The 17,552-nt window shown below is 40.4% G+C and overlaps 1 protein-coding gene across 1 annotated transcript; it reads left to right on the top strand.

The window, feature by feature from the left end:
* Positions 1-1,389: 1,389 nt before the first annotated feature.
* Positions 1,390-10,696, top strand: mboat1 (membrane bound O-acyltransferase domain containing 1; the record flags this gene model as incomplete). The annotated part of the gene is made up of 13 exons (XM_079227525.1): positions 1,390-1,485; positions 2,213-2,358; positions 2,640-2,717; positions 4,456-4,551; positions 6,820-6,875; positions 7,167-7,221; positions 8,364-8,556; positions 8,752-8,944; positions 9,076-9,179; positions 9,269-9,333; positions 9,428-9,560; positions 9,731-9,882; positions 10,510-10,696. 13 exons carry the CDS (start codon positions 1,390-1,392, stop codon positions 10,694-10,696), a joined length of 1,554 nt encoding a protein of 517 aa, XP_079083651.1.
* Between the last annotated feature and the right edge of the window lie 6,856 nt (positions 10,697-17,552).

Genomic DNA, 17,552 nt, shown 5'->3' with positions numbered 1-17,552 from the left:
GCAACAAGTCCACATTTAGCAAAGCTGCAGAACTAGAGTCTCTAATGTCAACACTACAACTAGTGGCCATTTGTGGTCACTGCAGGCCCAAACTCAGCAGTTCTAAGTCCAGTGGTTAGTATTTCAATGCCAGTTTTGGAAGCCCAAAGTCTTCTACATTTTTATTTTCTTCTTCCCTCTGGAGCTTTTTTTCCTTCCTCAGGTTTCATCTTCTAAAATCCAGCATTAAGATTTGTCGCTTTGTGTCCAGTCTGTCTTCATCCCCACTCAGACTAGTTCTCCAAAGGCAGTAGAGATGACCAGAGGAAACACTTCAGCAGTGACAATTGTCTTTCATTTCTTGTCCATTTCCCTCATGGCCTCGGCGCAGACCGTTCTTAGCCTGCCTCCCGGCCAACAGGATGTCATCCCACTGATGATTTTTAAATTGAATCAAGCCTGCTCGAACAATCGCATCATCCGTCCGTCACTGTCCCCATACCTCGATTACGTCATCGTCATCGTCCGAGCTGCTGGCGCTGCTGCCATTCCTGCCGTTCATCAGCACTGGGCCCCGGTGGCTCTCAGACCGTGGTGAAGAGGAGAAGGAGGAAGGAGACGATGAGGAGGAACTGGAGGCAGCAGTGGGAGGGTACTGGGAGAGGAAGCTGGCTCCAGCTGGCCCAGGGGTGGCGGCTGAACCCGGAAGGCCACCGGGGAGAATCGACCCCATGTACAGGCTGGCCAGAGATGGACTGTAAGAGAGAGGGAAGCCCGGCAGCAGCATCCCGGTCATACTTTCTTTAAGCTCCAATTTGTTCAAATGTGCTTTACCTATTTTTTCTGTCAGTGTTTATAGTTTATTGTCCATTCTTTTCTTTTTTTTGAACACTTATTTATGGAAAAATTCAGATTAAATTACATCAAATAAGAGACAAGGAGACAATGACCCATTTCAGTATAGTAGTGTTATTAAGGGCTTGTGTGATTATATGTACAGTACATGAACGGACCGAGTTGGCACAGTATCTGTTGGCACGAATTTTTGTCCCAGTCCAGGCCTTTCTGTGAGTATATTGTGGGCACAAACAAAAGATACATATTTCACAATATCATAATTGGCTTTCTTTTTAGCACATCACGATCAGACCCAATTTCGCGACTTCGTCTTTTATTTTGAAAGCAACAACCGGAAACGCGATGTCTTTTCTTTCTGTCGCCGCCTGGCTTGACTGGTCCTGAGTCTGAGGAACGTAGAGGAGGAGAGAGAGAGAGCCGGGCGCGCCATGCCTGTCCTGTCATTGCGTGGACTGGCTTCACTTGTCACGCAAAGTAGTACAAAGTAGTAAAGTAGTCAGTTTACACAACAACGAGGGGAATTTAAACGCGACAGAAGAAACTAGACGCAGGATGGACGAACGGGTGGAAAGTGCGTTTCACGTTGAAACCACTGGATCCAAGTGGCTGCTGCCTGTCAGTGACTACTTGGGCTTTCCTCTTGATCAGGTAGGAGTACCTCATCATATTATGATTGTCTTATTAGTGCAATCTTGTGTTGCGACTGTCACTTGACGTGAGGCGCGTGCAGTTATTCCTCAATTAATGAATTAGTTCCTAACCTCAATGGGTTCAGTTAAAGCCTTTCTGTGTTTATTTCTCTCTGCACACCGAAGTTTGTGACGTGACGTTCATCATGAGCTTTTTGATATTCTACTTCCCAAATGTCACATCAGCAAAACTATAGTGGTATCTCTGAAAACTCATGTGCATATACCCAACTTCTCAGATTCTGTTCAAATAAGATAAGATAAGATACAATAAAATATTCCTTTATTAGTCCCGCAGTGGGGAAATTGCAGGATTACAGCAACAGGTAAAGTGCACACAAGAGACACATATAACATTAAAAAAAGTAATAAATGAACAGTAAAACAGTAATAAAAACAGTAATGAATCCACAATAACAGTATTATATATACAGACAGAATAAAAAGTATTAAACAAACTATTTATATTGCACCAGTTAAAGTGATTCAAGTGTTTTTGTGGTCTAGCTCAGTTGGTTATGCAGCTTGGCAACAGCAGGAAGGAAGGATGAAAAACATCTTTATAATCTCACATCATGCTTTCACAATACGTTCCCACAGGAGTTGTTTTGATTAAAAAAAGAGCAGATATTGTGTTTTTTAGCGTGTGTAAACACTTTTCATGTCCATCTCTTTCTCCTGCACAGGTGAATTTTGTGGCGTGCCAGCTGTTTGCCCTGGCGGCTGCCTTCTGGTTTCGTCTCTACCTCAGTCCTAGCCATGCCAATCCCCTGGTCAGGCACGCTGTGGCCGCCCTCCTGGGCGTCGTGTTTCTCATCTTCTGCTTTGGATGGTACTGTACAGAGATACGCTCACACATGTCTCTAATACAATGCTGTGTGCATCTTCATCTTCTGTTGGGAGCAAAAAGAAAGACAAGGAGATGCACATGGAGAAATGTTTATGGTGGCATTTGATCACGAGTAAGAGCTTTCAGAGGGAAACGTATCTCGGCTGCAATGACCTTACATCACAGACATACACGATGTTATACATAAGAACGCTGTATTACCCAAATAATAGCACTAAACTAATAGATGCACGCTTTAAGATCGTGTTTGTCCTTGTCTGCAGGTACTCGGCTCACATCCTGACAGTGGTGCTTGCAAGCTACTTGATCATCATCAACGCTGACATCAACAATGTACACAGGTCAGTGTTGGTCTTTATACTTCAAAGGGAAAGTCACACAACAATCCTGTATAACGCTTATGGAGACATATCTGTGGATGCATTCTCTTTTTTGTTTGATTTTATCACATTTTATTATATATAAAAAATGCAAATAAAGCCTCCTGTGGACAGTTGTTGGAAATTAGCGTTTCACTATATACACTCAACACAGTGCATCTGTTTTTGTGTGCCTAGATGTATGTTATGAATTCTAATGTCACTGTGTGTAAGTCATAGTCACAAAATGTTGGAGTTTAAAATGTATCGTGAACCATTGCAGTCCTGAAATGTGACGCGTAAACATATCAAACATTAGGTGGAGTTAAGTAAAACTGTTACCATATACCTTTGCCCAGGGTGGTTTGGTTATGGACAAATATGAACAAACATGAATCTGTTCTGATGTGAAGAACAGATGGCGGTCTGTCGTCATGCTGACAGGTGGATGACAGACCTCATCTCTAAGATACCGGTGCAATCCTACGGTCTGTTGTCTTCACGGAAAACTTGTCAGACAAGATCAGCCTGGAGACTATTCACGTCACAGGAGTATGTTTGGTGGAGGAGGCAGATTGCTCAGTCTTGATAATGCTTCTTGTATTGATACTTGATTTGTTGTGGTGAGGCAGTTTTTGACGTTTTCAATCTGATGAACAAAGATTTACTTTTGCAATTTACTCCCTCCCACACATTCCAACACAGACTGCAGAGCATCTCAAATGCTGTTGTTGGAGCGACAGATAAAAGGCACCCAGACATGTGTGGAGACATCTGGACTGTATGCGTGTGTGTTTATGTAAATTGCTCAAGTGTGTCCAGATAGTTTTTTTCTTCTTATGAATCGAGTCACATCAAATAGATTTGGTTGGGTGGCCCTAGTATTCACGTGGAAAGGCATTACCTGCAGGGACAGGATGACAAAACCGGTATTGTTCTATACATCTGTAAGCAAAACACATCTGTCTGTTGAACAAGCACATCGCAACACACACCTCTTTACCCCTGGCACCGGGTGAAAGGAGGTCACTTTGAATAAAGTGCACGCCCAGAAAACACAGTAATAACCCTGGTATGTTAGAATGTCAACACATTTGTTTCGGTGTTCCTGGTGTTAAATATTCACCAGTGCAAATACAGATTCAATATATAAAACATGTTGCTACTTACACATTTTAAAGTCCCCAATTTCACTTTTAGCAAATCCATTATTCATTCTGACGTGTACACCAACAAGGTTTGTAGCCACAGCAAATGATGAGTAAAGTTATGTTCTGATGAAGACATATTTAAGGAAAATGTATTTAAAAAAATTAACCACTTGGTAATAAGTATTGAATTCCTAGCATCTTACCTCTGAAGAAAAGCGCATACAGTTAGCATCCATGATTTGAGCCAAGCTAATCTGAATTTAACCTCAATCCGAGCATGCAGAGAAAACATGGCTATCCCATTCGGCTACTCTCGATCAGCATAGAAATTTGAGAAGTGGATGTAAAAAACATATTGGAAAACTAGTGAGCAATGCCGACACATACCTGTGTATTTGGCAAATCCGGTGTCAATGTGCTACACGTTGCGTAATCTCTTCTAATAGCTGAGTGGTGAAATAAATGCAATTAGCTGATTAGTAATTGACCAAGAGCCCTGATTTGTAATATTTATATGGACTGCACATGTCAGCAGACATCCTAATTGTTTTGCTCATCCCTCCACACAGGTATTCCATGCTGACGGCTATGGGCTACTTGACAGTGTGCCAAGTGAGCAGAGTCTTCATCTATAACTACGGAGTTCTGTCCACTGACTTCTCTGGGTAAAGAAAAACCTCATCACTCGGTTGTCTCTCCTCTTTTCTTCCCCTTCTCTCTTTGCCACACCTTCTGGCTGCAGCACATCAGTCACTTCAGCTCTCGTCTTATCGGTTAACGTTATCCGAACTGCGTTGTACCTGCTTGCTCATTCGCCTGTGCCACGGCCTTCTGTAAATACAACACCGCTGATTAGGAAGCAGTTGACATTGTAAAGTTAAGGCACTTGCTCCCTCCTGGCAACTGTGACTTTGTTGTTTTAGAAACAAGGTTGCTTCTGAAGCAGTGGGCAGTCAACGCTTCAGTGTGTTTCTCTTCTCATTTCAACATTACATTTGGACTCTATAAGAATCATAAACAAGTGCTAAAAGGAGAACTTAGAGATGCCACAAGATGGGCGGCGACTCCTCTGTCATACTGTTATTTCATAAATTAAAGATGGCATCATCAAAAAGGACTATTTTGAAATCAAAACTCTGCTGGTTTAACGTCAACCATAGATACGTTCACAATGATGGCATGTGCTTGCTTTGATAAAGAGGGTTATCATTTTGTTATATAGGCCTATTGGTTCCTTCCAGTTTCACCAAAAAAAAACAGACAAATATAGATAGTTTTCTTTCTAATATACTTCATTGGTGAGTATGCACAATATGATATACAGGGATCAGAGAACAAGTATTTTTGTGTATGTGTTGATCAGTATATAATAGTAAGGACGAAAATAACAGGAAAGTAAAGTAAAAATAATAATAAAAGTTCAAACCCACCCACACACATGGCATTCACGGGACAAATATATAATATATATAATGACAAATGTGTATTTTAACATACATGTGTTTTGTCCCCATACCGCCTGAGATGTTATACCTGTTATGTCACTAGAATAGTTCCCAGATGAAGCAGGTAACACAGTTGAATGTGTGCAGTTGTTCTTCAAAAGGTGAGAGTGGAATTTGCTGGCTCCTCTGCAGCAACTTCTTTGCCCCGTTCTGGTGCGGATGATGCATTGGTTGGCAGCGCTCACTTGAACTCTGCGTGCCTTTGGCAATGATCAGCCAGGTCTGAGTCAGCCTTGCTTATGTCATATGTTGAATTAGAGATCCAGCTTTCATATTGGAAAGATGAATGGTGAATCACAGATGGTGTCCATATGTGTAGCTACTTGCACAGGATCGGGTGTAATATCCCCGTGCCAAAGCTAATAAGACTTAGCGGGTTTATTGTTTTTGCGGGGTCAACACTATTCATCTAACCTGCTGGTTATACTGCTGTCCTGTATCCCCTTGATGTTTTGGGTCGCTTTCTCCGTCGGTTGCTCTGTTGCCATTCTCCCATTTGTCATCGAGTTTTTCCATAAGCTGCTTCTTTCTGAATTTGAACTGGGTCAAAACAAGTCTCGTACGTTGCCAACTTTAGAGTCTATGTGGAAAAGCAGAGTCTGTCGGCTGCAGGGGTGGAGAGCTGCACATACTGGCTGGCACCCTGAGAAGGTTTCGCCAAAGCCAACGAGCTGGCAGTGCCAGCCGCTCGGTCCCGCTCGGCCTCGGTTTTCCATGCTGTCCACACAATGCAGCCGACTCACACACAGGAAACAGAGAGTGTGTGAGAGAGAGAGAGAGAGAGAGAGTTTGCGTGTGCACACACACTCACATTCTTGGGACAGAGAGGTCTCTATCTGTGAATGAAACCAGGAGTGGGGGTTTGGATCTAGTCTTTTCAGACCTGCTTACTGTACAGAACCTTAATGCCCTGCAGCGTCTCTTCACTTATCCGAGAGGGTCTAACTTCCTGAAACCAAAGTTTAAGCCACGTGAAGGAAACGTAACACAACCACGAGTTATTGTGCACATAATATCTGTCCTTGAGTCCCCGTTAACATTGTTATGCTGGGTCCTGCACTGTTGTTCTAGATGACGGTGTTTGAAGTATCAGTCTTCAAAGTGAAAGCAAATCGTTACTGATTATTGAGTGTTTAGCGCTTTGCAAACAAGTGTAAAAACCTACAGATGGATTACATATTTTTACGTGCAATATTATATTGCCGTTAGCAACTTTATAACACTTCAATTTCTTTGGATCACTGTGAACTTGACACTATTAAATATATTATTTAGCCTCAGTCATTTGATAAATGACCAAACGTGCTGCTTCTTACTTTTAAAACATTGTAAAACAGGATGACCGTATTCTCCGGTGTATATGTTTATCCAGCATCTCCACAAAGTCATTGCTTAACATTAATTACCATTATGTATTCCTCTGCACAGGCCTCTGATGATAGTAACCCAGAAGATAACAACACTGGCTTTCCAGCTCCATGACGGTAAGGCAGAGGAGGAGATGGAGGACGAGCGCAGGTGTTGCCTTAACGTTAAGATAGATAGATATATACTTTATACTTTATGCTTTAACAACGGCTTCCTTCTATGCACTTGCAATGTGAACCATGGCGGCAGGGTGACCGTGAACCTGCGTGTGCAATGACAGGACCCTGAAACTCAAGCAGCTAAATGGAATTCATTATTCATCATTCATTTTATTATTTAGTAAAAGAAACGTGGCAAAATGAACGATTCCAGACAGGTTATTGATGACATCGTTCTTTGTTTTTCAGGTATGTGTAAGAAATCCGAACAACTGACCTCTGAGCAGAAGCCTCTGGCTATTAAGTAAGTTTTTACTGAGCTGGTTACTCACATCTTCTATCTTGTTTATAGAGTAGTAATTATATGTTGCAGTGTGAAGCATCAGGGGATAGACTTGATGATTGATGATGATGTGTCCTGTTAATAATGATGATATTCATTTTTCCAGACTGAATCTTCTTTGACCTTTGAGGTGCACACAGTTTATAATGTTGGGTTGATGTGGATCTGGACCCAATTTCCCTGTTAAAGTATTTAAGCACAAAAGGTTGCATCCGGATTAACACCTTATTTAGAGAATAAATAACTGTTTCTTTTCCTTTAGCCACGAAGGACAATGACAAGGAGATGCAATCATGGTGAATAGCTTGTTCATGTAAAAAGCATGCTGGGAACTTCGAAAAGAGGCATAATTTTGCATGAAAAATACACAAATTTGTGTGCATGTGAATCGATTAATCAGTGTACCACGCATGCCATTTTAGAATGAATCTACATTAAAAATATATAATACAATTTTAAAATGTGTTTAAAAATGATCATGACACATAGCATTGCTCTTGTGTGATAACTATGCAGCTATACATTCAGTTATTGTCTCATGGTTGTTAGCTTACTTTACTGCAGGTTTGGATATCACATTTATAAAACATTTATTCTCTTTCTACTTTTCAATTCTGCTTGTGCTGTTATCATTAGATACAAACTTTGATGCATGCATAACCAGCGATGTGAACAATAGCACAAGAGGAAAAAACGTCTCATTTTTATTTATTTTATTTGCACAATTCAAACATTAAAATTAATAAACAAACATAACAGAGATAAATGAATATCACAGCGCAGGAAGAGGCAAAAAGCCAACTGGGCTTATTTGAAGCCTCCACCTATATAATATTAAAAATTACAAACATAAAATGAAAAAAGACAGACAATACAATAAAAAGAAAGAAAAGAATGTAATTGTGTCGAGTGTGTGTGTGTGTGCATGTGAACGTAAAATGTCTTTATGATTTCCTGGTTCTTCAGTATTTGGTACCCGACTCAAGTCCCTTAAACTGCTGTGATCTGTGAACTAAAGGAACCAGATCATTGTTCCATCATACTGAAAATAAAGAGGTTCTCCGTGTTGTTTAAAATGATTGACCCTCCTCTCCTTTCTGCAGTGTCAGGCCTTCTCTCATCGAGTACCTGAGTTACAATCTGAACTTCCTGAGTGTCTTCGTGGGACCGTGCAGTAACTATAACGACTACATAGACTTCATAGAGGGCCGACACATCAGCAGGAGGCTGAGGCGGCACTTTGGCTCGTGCAATGGGCACAACGGCTATGACAAGACCCCGGACCCATCACCTCTGGTAAAGCCATGAACGCATAGCTGGTTGCTTCCTCTTCTGATACTTATTTGCCATCTTCTCCTACTTTAATTTCTATATTTTTCTACTGCTGTCATTGTTTGTGATTTCGGTGTGACGTAATTAACCCGTGGCCATCGTGTCCATTCGTAATCTGTGTTTCCATCGCTGCTCAGCAGTTGCCTGTTTTCTCTGCAGAACGCTGTCTGTCGAAAACTGCTGGTCTGCAGCGGATGTGTGCTGTTCTTCCTCACTGGGACTCGGTCTTTGCCGATAACGTACAACGTGGACCCCCATTTTGTCAGCCACGCCCCCTTCCTCACGAGGCTCGCCTACGCCTTCTTCTCTATACAAGCAGCAAGGCCCAAATTCTACTTCGCCTGGACACTAGGTGAGCAGTGTGTGTCTCTGTGTGTGTGTGTTTCAGATGTAGTTAGCCAGTTGTAAGGAGGGAATATGATGAGAACACATTGTTATTGCCGTGGAAGTCATGTGATTTTATTCTTTTTTCTGTCCTGTCAGCTGATGCAGTCAACAACGCTGCAGGTTATGGTTTCTTGGGGTTGGATGAAAATGGAAAGCCATCTTGGAACCTCATCTGTAGCCTCGACATTTTAGGGATTGAGGTATCCTCAATGTTCCATAGGCATCAAAACACTTAACAACTCGAAGTTACTGTTAAGTGTTTTTTGTTATTTATTGATCTTTTTTTCAGACTGCAACCAGCTTTAAGACATTCATAGACAACTGGAATATTCGAACAGGAATTTGGCTCAAAACGTAAGTGCTGCACATGTGAACTTCAACCTCGCATGCAGTCAGAAGACGTTTACTCAGCTTTCCATTTCCCAAACTCCTCCTCTCATGTCCGTAGGGTGTGTTATGACCGAGCCCCTAAGCACAGGTTGGCGTTGACCTTTTTCCTGTCTGCCCTGTGGCACGGCGTCTACCCGGGGTACTATTTCACCTTCATCACTGCCATCCCCATCACCATGGCAGCACGAGCTGTGAGTACTCCAGTGTACAACTGAAAGAAAATGCTATTAGCTGACCTTTCAATCGGATGTTGTGGCGTCCTAAAACGGTGGCGCAAGTCTTAAGAGAGAAGATTTTAAAGCTCTGGGTGGTAATACAATATCTGAACATCCCTCTCTGTTCACCTGTCTCTCTCCACCAGGTACGGAGGTCTGTTCGCCACCACTTTCTGCGCTTCAGAGGCCTGAAGCTAGGTTACGACATCTTAACCTGGGCAGCCACTCAGCTGGCCATCTGCTACACCGTCATGCCTTTTCTTCTTCTCGCAGTAGATCCCACTTTGGTTTATTACAGGTATGTTGTATACTTTCTTATACTACTTATCCTCTGAAGCCCACTTCGCACTGACCGCATTTGTGGGTGCGACAGTATGCATGTAAAGAGCGTGCTTACATGTGCGGACGCCCAATTGTAGAACGTATAGATGAAGTGCATGTGCACATCTGCCATGCACATGCACGTCACGTCAAGTTTGCACACACCTTTACGTGAGCAGATAGAAACAGTGAGATGTGGTTATGAGAAATGAGAACCTGTGTTTTGATAATCTCTGAACCAACTTGTATTACTATTTTTTATTTGTATTCTGTCTCTGTCCAACAGCTTTATATATGAGAGTGTACAGGTGTATTGCCACAAATGTGTCTGTAGAGTTTTATGAAAAATTTTCTGACGATCCACCCAACAAAATACTAATTAGGGTCAATTATTTTCTTTGAATGTGAGAAAATTGGGATAAATTACCATCAAAACTCCTTTTTTTGATTTCCATTAAAAAAAAAAAAGTTCTTATTTTTCGAACATGTTTCTTGTTGTTGTCCTGCTTTATTTTGTCATGTCCCTTTTTCCGACTGACTCACACTTCCCTCACAGCACCCAGTAGTATTAATAACAGAAGTTATTCTCTGTTTTTCTTTTCAGGTCTATGTACTTCCACGTTCACATCATCAGCATTCTGGCTGCGATCGCCCTGCATTGGAAACACAAACCCAGTGAACCCTCTGACGCCACCAAAACGCTCTGCTCTTCCTCCTCTTCCTCCTCCTCGCCTCCGCTCTCAGCACAGGACCGCCCTGTTCACTCCAACAACAATGTTAAAGCAGATTGAAAATCCTCTCTTCACGCTCTTTTAGCAGGCTCTCAGTCGAGGGTGTTCTCTCAAAGACAAGTGAATATCCCTAAAGAGCATTCAGACAATTTGAAATGGGAAAACTTTATTTATTTTGTGGGGGACAATACAGACACATATGGCACCGGATGTACAGTGTCAGATTACCGAGAGAAGACAACACAACAAACATAAACGCAGCGGGCAAACTGTGCAAAGACGAACGTTAACTGAGACGGACATCAGCGTTACCACCGCCAGGACGCTGGCCCCCAGCTGCCCACGCTCTCCTCCACTTTCCTCCCTCCAGGCCCATCCCAGCAGCAGCCTGCCGGCTCCAACAACAATGCAACAGTGTGAAGAGAGAAAGGACGCTCACTTTATTTCTCGTCCTCGATCTGCGGCGTCCTGCCAATTGGTGGGATCCGAGCCAGCGCAGTGGGAGAGCGGCTCATAAACAGGGCACGAATACCAGGACACACACAAGCAGACACTGGGGACACAAATATGCTGATACTCTCTCTTAGGCAGGCTCGTACTCGGTCACACTCGACATACAATGGCTGCTCTTGTGCGGCCCCAACAAAAGAGCATACCAAGAGGAGAGCGAGAGAGAGAGAGAGCCCTGGTTTGTATGTGTGTGTGTAATCGTTTTACTTTGTGCTACGTCCCACTAACCTCTGTCACCCTGTCTGAGTGTGTGTTTGTGAGTGTGTGTGTGTGTGGGCCCTGTCATAAACAAAATGGTGGACTGCTGGCAGCTCCTCCAGGTGAGGAGACCTGACCTTTCTTATACATCGTTATGGTTTCTCAGGATAATCCTGCGCTTTAGGGATACCATTTTTAATATAAAAGGAAAAGCTGGCAAATGTTTAAAGAAATCAATGGCGCGCTATTACAACAGCAAGCTTCTGCGTATGTTGTTTTGCATCGCACATATGTAACAAGTGATGAAATGGGGCACACATTGATGTTAACTGTTGAAAGCAAAAGCATATTTTCAGTGATTTAATGAGCGTCGTCAGTCCACTTTCCCTCAGAGATCTTTTGTGTGGAAGCACTGGGGAATTTAAAAGTGACATAGACATAGTTCTTAATGTGTTAGTACTTTACACGTTACGTTACACCATGTGAATGGTGCTGGTTACCTGTTATCATGATGTATCTGAACAAAAAGCTGCGGTGAAAATGAGAGGAAATATATACAAAAAGTGCACACTCAAAAGAACGGAAAACGTGACCAAAAATAGGCATTTAAAAATGAAACGTATTTCTTCTCAGCAGGAGCAAAGTGCTGCTTCCGTTCTGGGCTTCACATTTGAAGACTCTAGATTCACCAGAGCCTATCAGCCGCTGCAGAGACATCTGCTGGTTGTTTGTTCTGCCTGAACTCGGCTGAATTAAGCAATGAAGGCACTGACTTCTTGGACTGAGTGCCATGCATCTCCCAATGCAACTTCATACAACTCTGGAAGCACTGGAATTACAATTTATTCCCTTCACTATATTCTACATTAGCACAATCACAGTTGATGAATCAGAAGGCGATGCTTATGATTGGAGATAAGCTCAGCGTGGCGAAATAAACGGTACATTCAATTTTTTTTTTATTCTGCTATTTTTCGCTCTCAAGACGTTGTGAGAGATTTGGAAGCATTGGAAGTTTTAAAAGTGGCACAATGGCTTGATATTAATGGAGCTAGCTGCTGTAAGCTACGTTAGTTTTTAGCTACATTTATAGGTTGGTTAAAATAAGGTGTGCTAACGATGCTAACAATTTGCGATGCAAGAATATTATTTTGTAAAAAATAAATAAATACCATTCACTTGAAAGGTATTTATTTGTGTATAACATGTTAACAGCACGTTCATCTGTTGGAGACACAATCTTTATTCGCTGCTTTGAAATTTAGTCCTAATCTTTGACGACAGGAACAATTTAGTATTTTGGATTTACCTTTTTTTGGGCTCAGTTAACATTGACTTTGATTTTGAATATAAAAACCCTCAGAGTGGAGCATGATTATGAAAGAAAACAAATATCAAAGACAAGACGTTTTTACCAGGATAGAGATTAAATGTGTGTCATATAACAATCCCACTTCTCGTAGCTTTGACAAGAAGGGCCCAAGTGTTGACATGAGGGAAGGGGTAGCATGCATTGAATTAACATTCATTATTAAATGAATACATACCAGATTGTTCAAGATGTTAAAGCACATAAGAAGGCGAGAACTTCCAAATTTAACTATTGTTAACTGTCTATTAGAACAAATCCATCACAGCCACTCTCAAAGGCTGAGTAGTCTTAAAGCTCTTCCCAAGCACGGCTTTGCTATAACAAAATAGTTTTTGGTGTGAAAAAAACCCTCTATTAACTGATGTGTAAATAACTGTAACCTTTATGTGTTTTAGTTTTTTTATCATTAAAATGTTCACGCCGCTATAGTTTGTAATGGTTTTAGTGCAGGGAAATGAGCGACAATGGCACATTTAATAATGGCTGTGTGGTCAAAATGAGCAGCTATTTGAATGACTTAATACTGATTATAAAGATATGTTTTCTATGTTTTTTTTGCAGATGTATTCATGATGTAATATATGGACTGAGAGAGTGTGTGTTGTTCCATTTTAGTATTGTTTGCATGGAGGAGAGAGTCTGGTACAAAAAGATTTGAGTAACAAAATAAAGCTTCAGTGAAACACATTTTTATTTGTCAATGTTTGAATTTATTGGTTTACAATAATGATAATGGGGAATCATAAACCAGAATGAAGAGAAACGTGTCATTTTCGTTTTCTTTTATGTACAAGTAAAACCTTTATTTAATAACTCCAGTGAGTCCCATTTATTTTGTATCTGTTGTCACACACTTAATATACATATACATACTTTTGCACTTCTACTGTTTAAGTTTAATTTAATTCCTAAATTAATACTGTTCTTTTTTCTTTCATCCCAGCTATTTTTTTAATTTTAATTGCTGACCGTATTAGTATCATTATTGTATATATATTCCATCCCTGCTCTTTTTATATCTTACTTTTTGGTCTGTAAATTGCTGCTACTCGACACCAAATTTCCCCTTGGAGATAAATAAAGTATATATTCATTCATATGCATTCATTCATTTCTACAACGGCTGTCCCATAGAGAGGTGTGTGTGTGTGTGTGTGCTGTGTTTTGATCCAAACTGAGCTCACAGACAACTAATGACAACGGGGTGAAGAAGGAAACGGGACTAAGATCACAACAAGCAACAACAAATATACTTAAATCAGCGCAGTGTTAGTGTGTTTCCCTTTTGATCTTCAGAGTGTTCATCTAAAACATTTGTTTTACTCACAGTGAGACTGATTGTTCTGTCTGTGCATAAAATAATATAAAAAACAATGTTACTAGTTCCTGTTGTTAGTTCCTACACAACCAATTCCCAACTCACACAGGTGGTCTCCTGGAGGGACTAAGTGAAGTCAATTAAATAGTTGACATGTATATATATATATATACGTATATATATATCGGTCATTTTAGTTGCAAACAATGGAAAAATAATGTGTCTTTCATTATTGCGTCAAGCAGGGATTGTGATTTATTTGGTAAAGAGTAGGAATCCTCTTTACCAAATAAACAGTGGACACATTATTTATCCATTGTTTGCAACTAAAATGACCGACTTTGGTTATGTTTTTTTTTTAAGTATATTAAGCTGCCCACACTCAGACTTTTCACTGGAAGATAACATCTTCTTCCAGCCAATGTTAATGCTTTCTCTTTTAGTAAAAAATAAATAAAAAGCCAATTTAGTAAGACAGACCTCAATTAACTTTTCGTGAAATAAATTAAAACCTAATCTCTGATACTGGCAGCTCGCCCACAGAGCATCCCCACAGGTCTTTTCACTTTATCTGCCTGATTAGACTTCCTCCCCATGTGTGTGTGTGTGTAAATACTGTGCTTGATTGACTCTCCTGATGCACCTGTTCAGGTGGGATAACTTCATCATGTGCAAACATAATTAGACATTTTTCAATCACCAGAAGCAAGCAAATATCAAATCAGTTTAGTTAAAAATAATGTATCCAATGTGACAGATGTGAGGAATATCTCAACTGCCTCAGTCTGTATAATAAGATGTTGTTCAAGCATTTATTTGAGTTAAAAGATCAACTGGTTTGACTTTGAATCAAGCTTACACATAAACAGATAAACAAACAAATCCATAAGGATATATGTATGTGCCATAAACTAAAATGTGTTATATGATAGTGCAGAATGCACTGGGAAAGTGCTAGATGTTTACAGCCAGGTGATGAATAAAATAAAAACATCACAGACTCTTATACCCCTCCCCCTCCCCTATATTGTATTCATCCTATTTAATCATTGAAATGTATCTCTTCTTACAAGTATACAGAACACATCCTGAATGTGTAGCACTGAAAGAAAGCAATAATCTTCTTCTTTTTAGCCCCATGAGCACACATGACTTCAAAAGAACTTCAAAATGTCATCACTTTGCGTGAACAATTATAATAGGCAGCCAGCTTACAATACACAAAAATGTCAGCGGGTAAATAAGTAAGTCCTACTGTATTTCACACACCAAGGAGGCAACTAGTGAAGAATAGTTACTTTAATGTGTTTTTTCAGTCATCTGTGATTTAACATTCCCTCTTTTTTCAAAAAATAAATAAAATGACATCAATGCAAGATAATGTATCAACTTTGGGCTTTCATAAACTGGAGATCTTTTTCATTTTCCTCCCAGTAACACAAATAAGTTCAGTGATGCAGCACAAAGTGAAGATAATAACCCCCAAATTACAGTGTTTTGACACTGAGGTGATATTTTCTTACCATGACTAATATGCAGAAAAGATGGACTTAAAGCACAAGACATGCTATTTAATGATCCAATGGAAATTGCTTCTATTACCGGAATATATTACTGTCATCACATGTATGAGTTTTCCCATAATACTCTGTTCCATCCACTGAGCAAATCACCAAACTCCCAAATCCTCTGCACGGATACACAAAAACAAATCTAGTTTTAATTGTCCTATTTTCAACTATGGCTTTGTAACTATTTAAAGAGCCATAAAATACATATTTTTTCAGTAAATACATTTTTAATTTGCATGTTAATTAAAGTTACTTGTTTTTTATCACCTCTCGTGATTTGGATCCAATGCATAATCTTTAGAACATTTGTATGATTGTTACACAGCAAACATGCACAATAGGGGTTGTTTTTATTAGCAGTGCATGCAAGGTGGAAATCAAGCAATCAGATCAAAAATCCTAACTACATAAATATGTTCAAATATTTTCTTCATTGTTATCACTGTTATCCAAATACTAAATGATTAGAACCATCTCATACAGGGTAAGTCTTCAGAGCAGGTTTAGTAAAGCGTCAGTCATGGGCTGTAAGTCCTTCCTGTTGAAAACACTAAGAAAAGATGATTTGTGCTCACAAATATGTCCTATCCTTTACTGCCCTTTAAGATAAAGAGAATATACAGTGAGAACATCCATGAATACAAGTCTGTGTATTATAACAAAAATAAATACATTTTCTCCATTGAGTGACACGTAGCTGCTTCCTTTCATTTCAACTTCTAAACAGATTCAACGCCATGAACAACAGTCCTCCGTCCTCTTGAGATTAGCAACCTGTGCCGAGCAGGTCACTCACAAAACTCTTCCAAAAAATAAAGTAGGAACTCAGTGAGCGCTGAATTAAGACTTGGATGCACTACGTGGATGGACAGACTTGGCCTTCATGTTTCTTGGCTGCGCATTACTTTGTTTGTCAAATAAAAATAAGAACAATAAGCATAGAGATAACGAGGGGCTGATGATTTACACTGAAAGAAACGTCCTCTGAATGTCAGCCAGCAGAGGGCAGTAGAGCAGAGACAATATAGTACACAAATGGGTGGAGGAGAAATTGTAGTAGTGTCAGTGTAATGGAACCGATGGGTAACAAAAGGTAGACATCATCTCATTTCCTGTCAATTTGAAACCATCCACTGAGCTGTGGTTGTAAGCCAGGCTCCATGAGAGAGGTCTGTTGTCTCTCAGCTGCAGGTTGGCGAGGACATAAATCATATTGTACTGGCGCCAGAACATCGGTCCAAATGGGACAGAGGTCTCAGGTGGTTCAGTGTCCTGTCTCCTTTCTGTAATCCTCTCCTTCCCGCTAAACTCTTCAGGAAAAAAAACTAACAAACTGCTCTGTAAAAGGTCATATTTTCTTAACCTGTGCCTACCTGGTTATACATTCAGCATACATGGGAGACATCGGGGCGCATGATACTGCTTTGGGTGATCTAAGTGAAACCACCAACAAAACAATCTAAACAAGTAAAGAAGCAGCTAGCAGGCGGTACATATTTAGCAGCCTGCATTCACACTGACATGAGCTGGTTGTCCTGGAGTGTGAATGAGACTTTTTTAAGACTTTGACATCGTCAAAAGGCAGACATGCTTGTAAAAATTAAAGAGTAATGTATGTAATGTGGAAGGGTGCATCTTAAAATGCAAACGTGAAATCTTTCCTTGGGGTCACCACCCTCAAAAACACTGTTGAATCAAGCCGTCGGATTGCCTCTTTGTTCAGTCGTCCTCCATTAATCACCAGGCTTTCTGAAAATGTACGAGAAACCTTCAATCTCAAAATGCCATATCGGATACTTTGCTATGATTTTATCCTCTTGCATTGGTGTATTACCCTTACCTGCTCCCGTCTGACCATCTACAGCCAGACGTTTATATATTCAGAGTGCGCTTTAGATAAATGAGTTTCAGCTCGTGTTGGTCAGACAAGGTAAGTGAGGTTACGGT

This window comes from Taurulus bubalis, assembly GCF_910589615.1.
Source record: "Taurulus bubalis genome assembly, chromosome: 12".
Lineage (NCBI taxonomy): Eukaryota > Metazoa > Chordata > Actinopteri > Perciformes > Cottidae > Taurulus > Taurulus bubalis.
The sequence above is the reverse complement of the archived record's forward strand: the minus strand, read 5'-3'. Positions and strand labels throughout refer to the sequence as shown.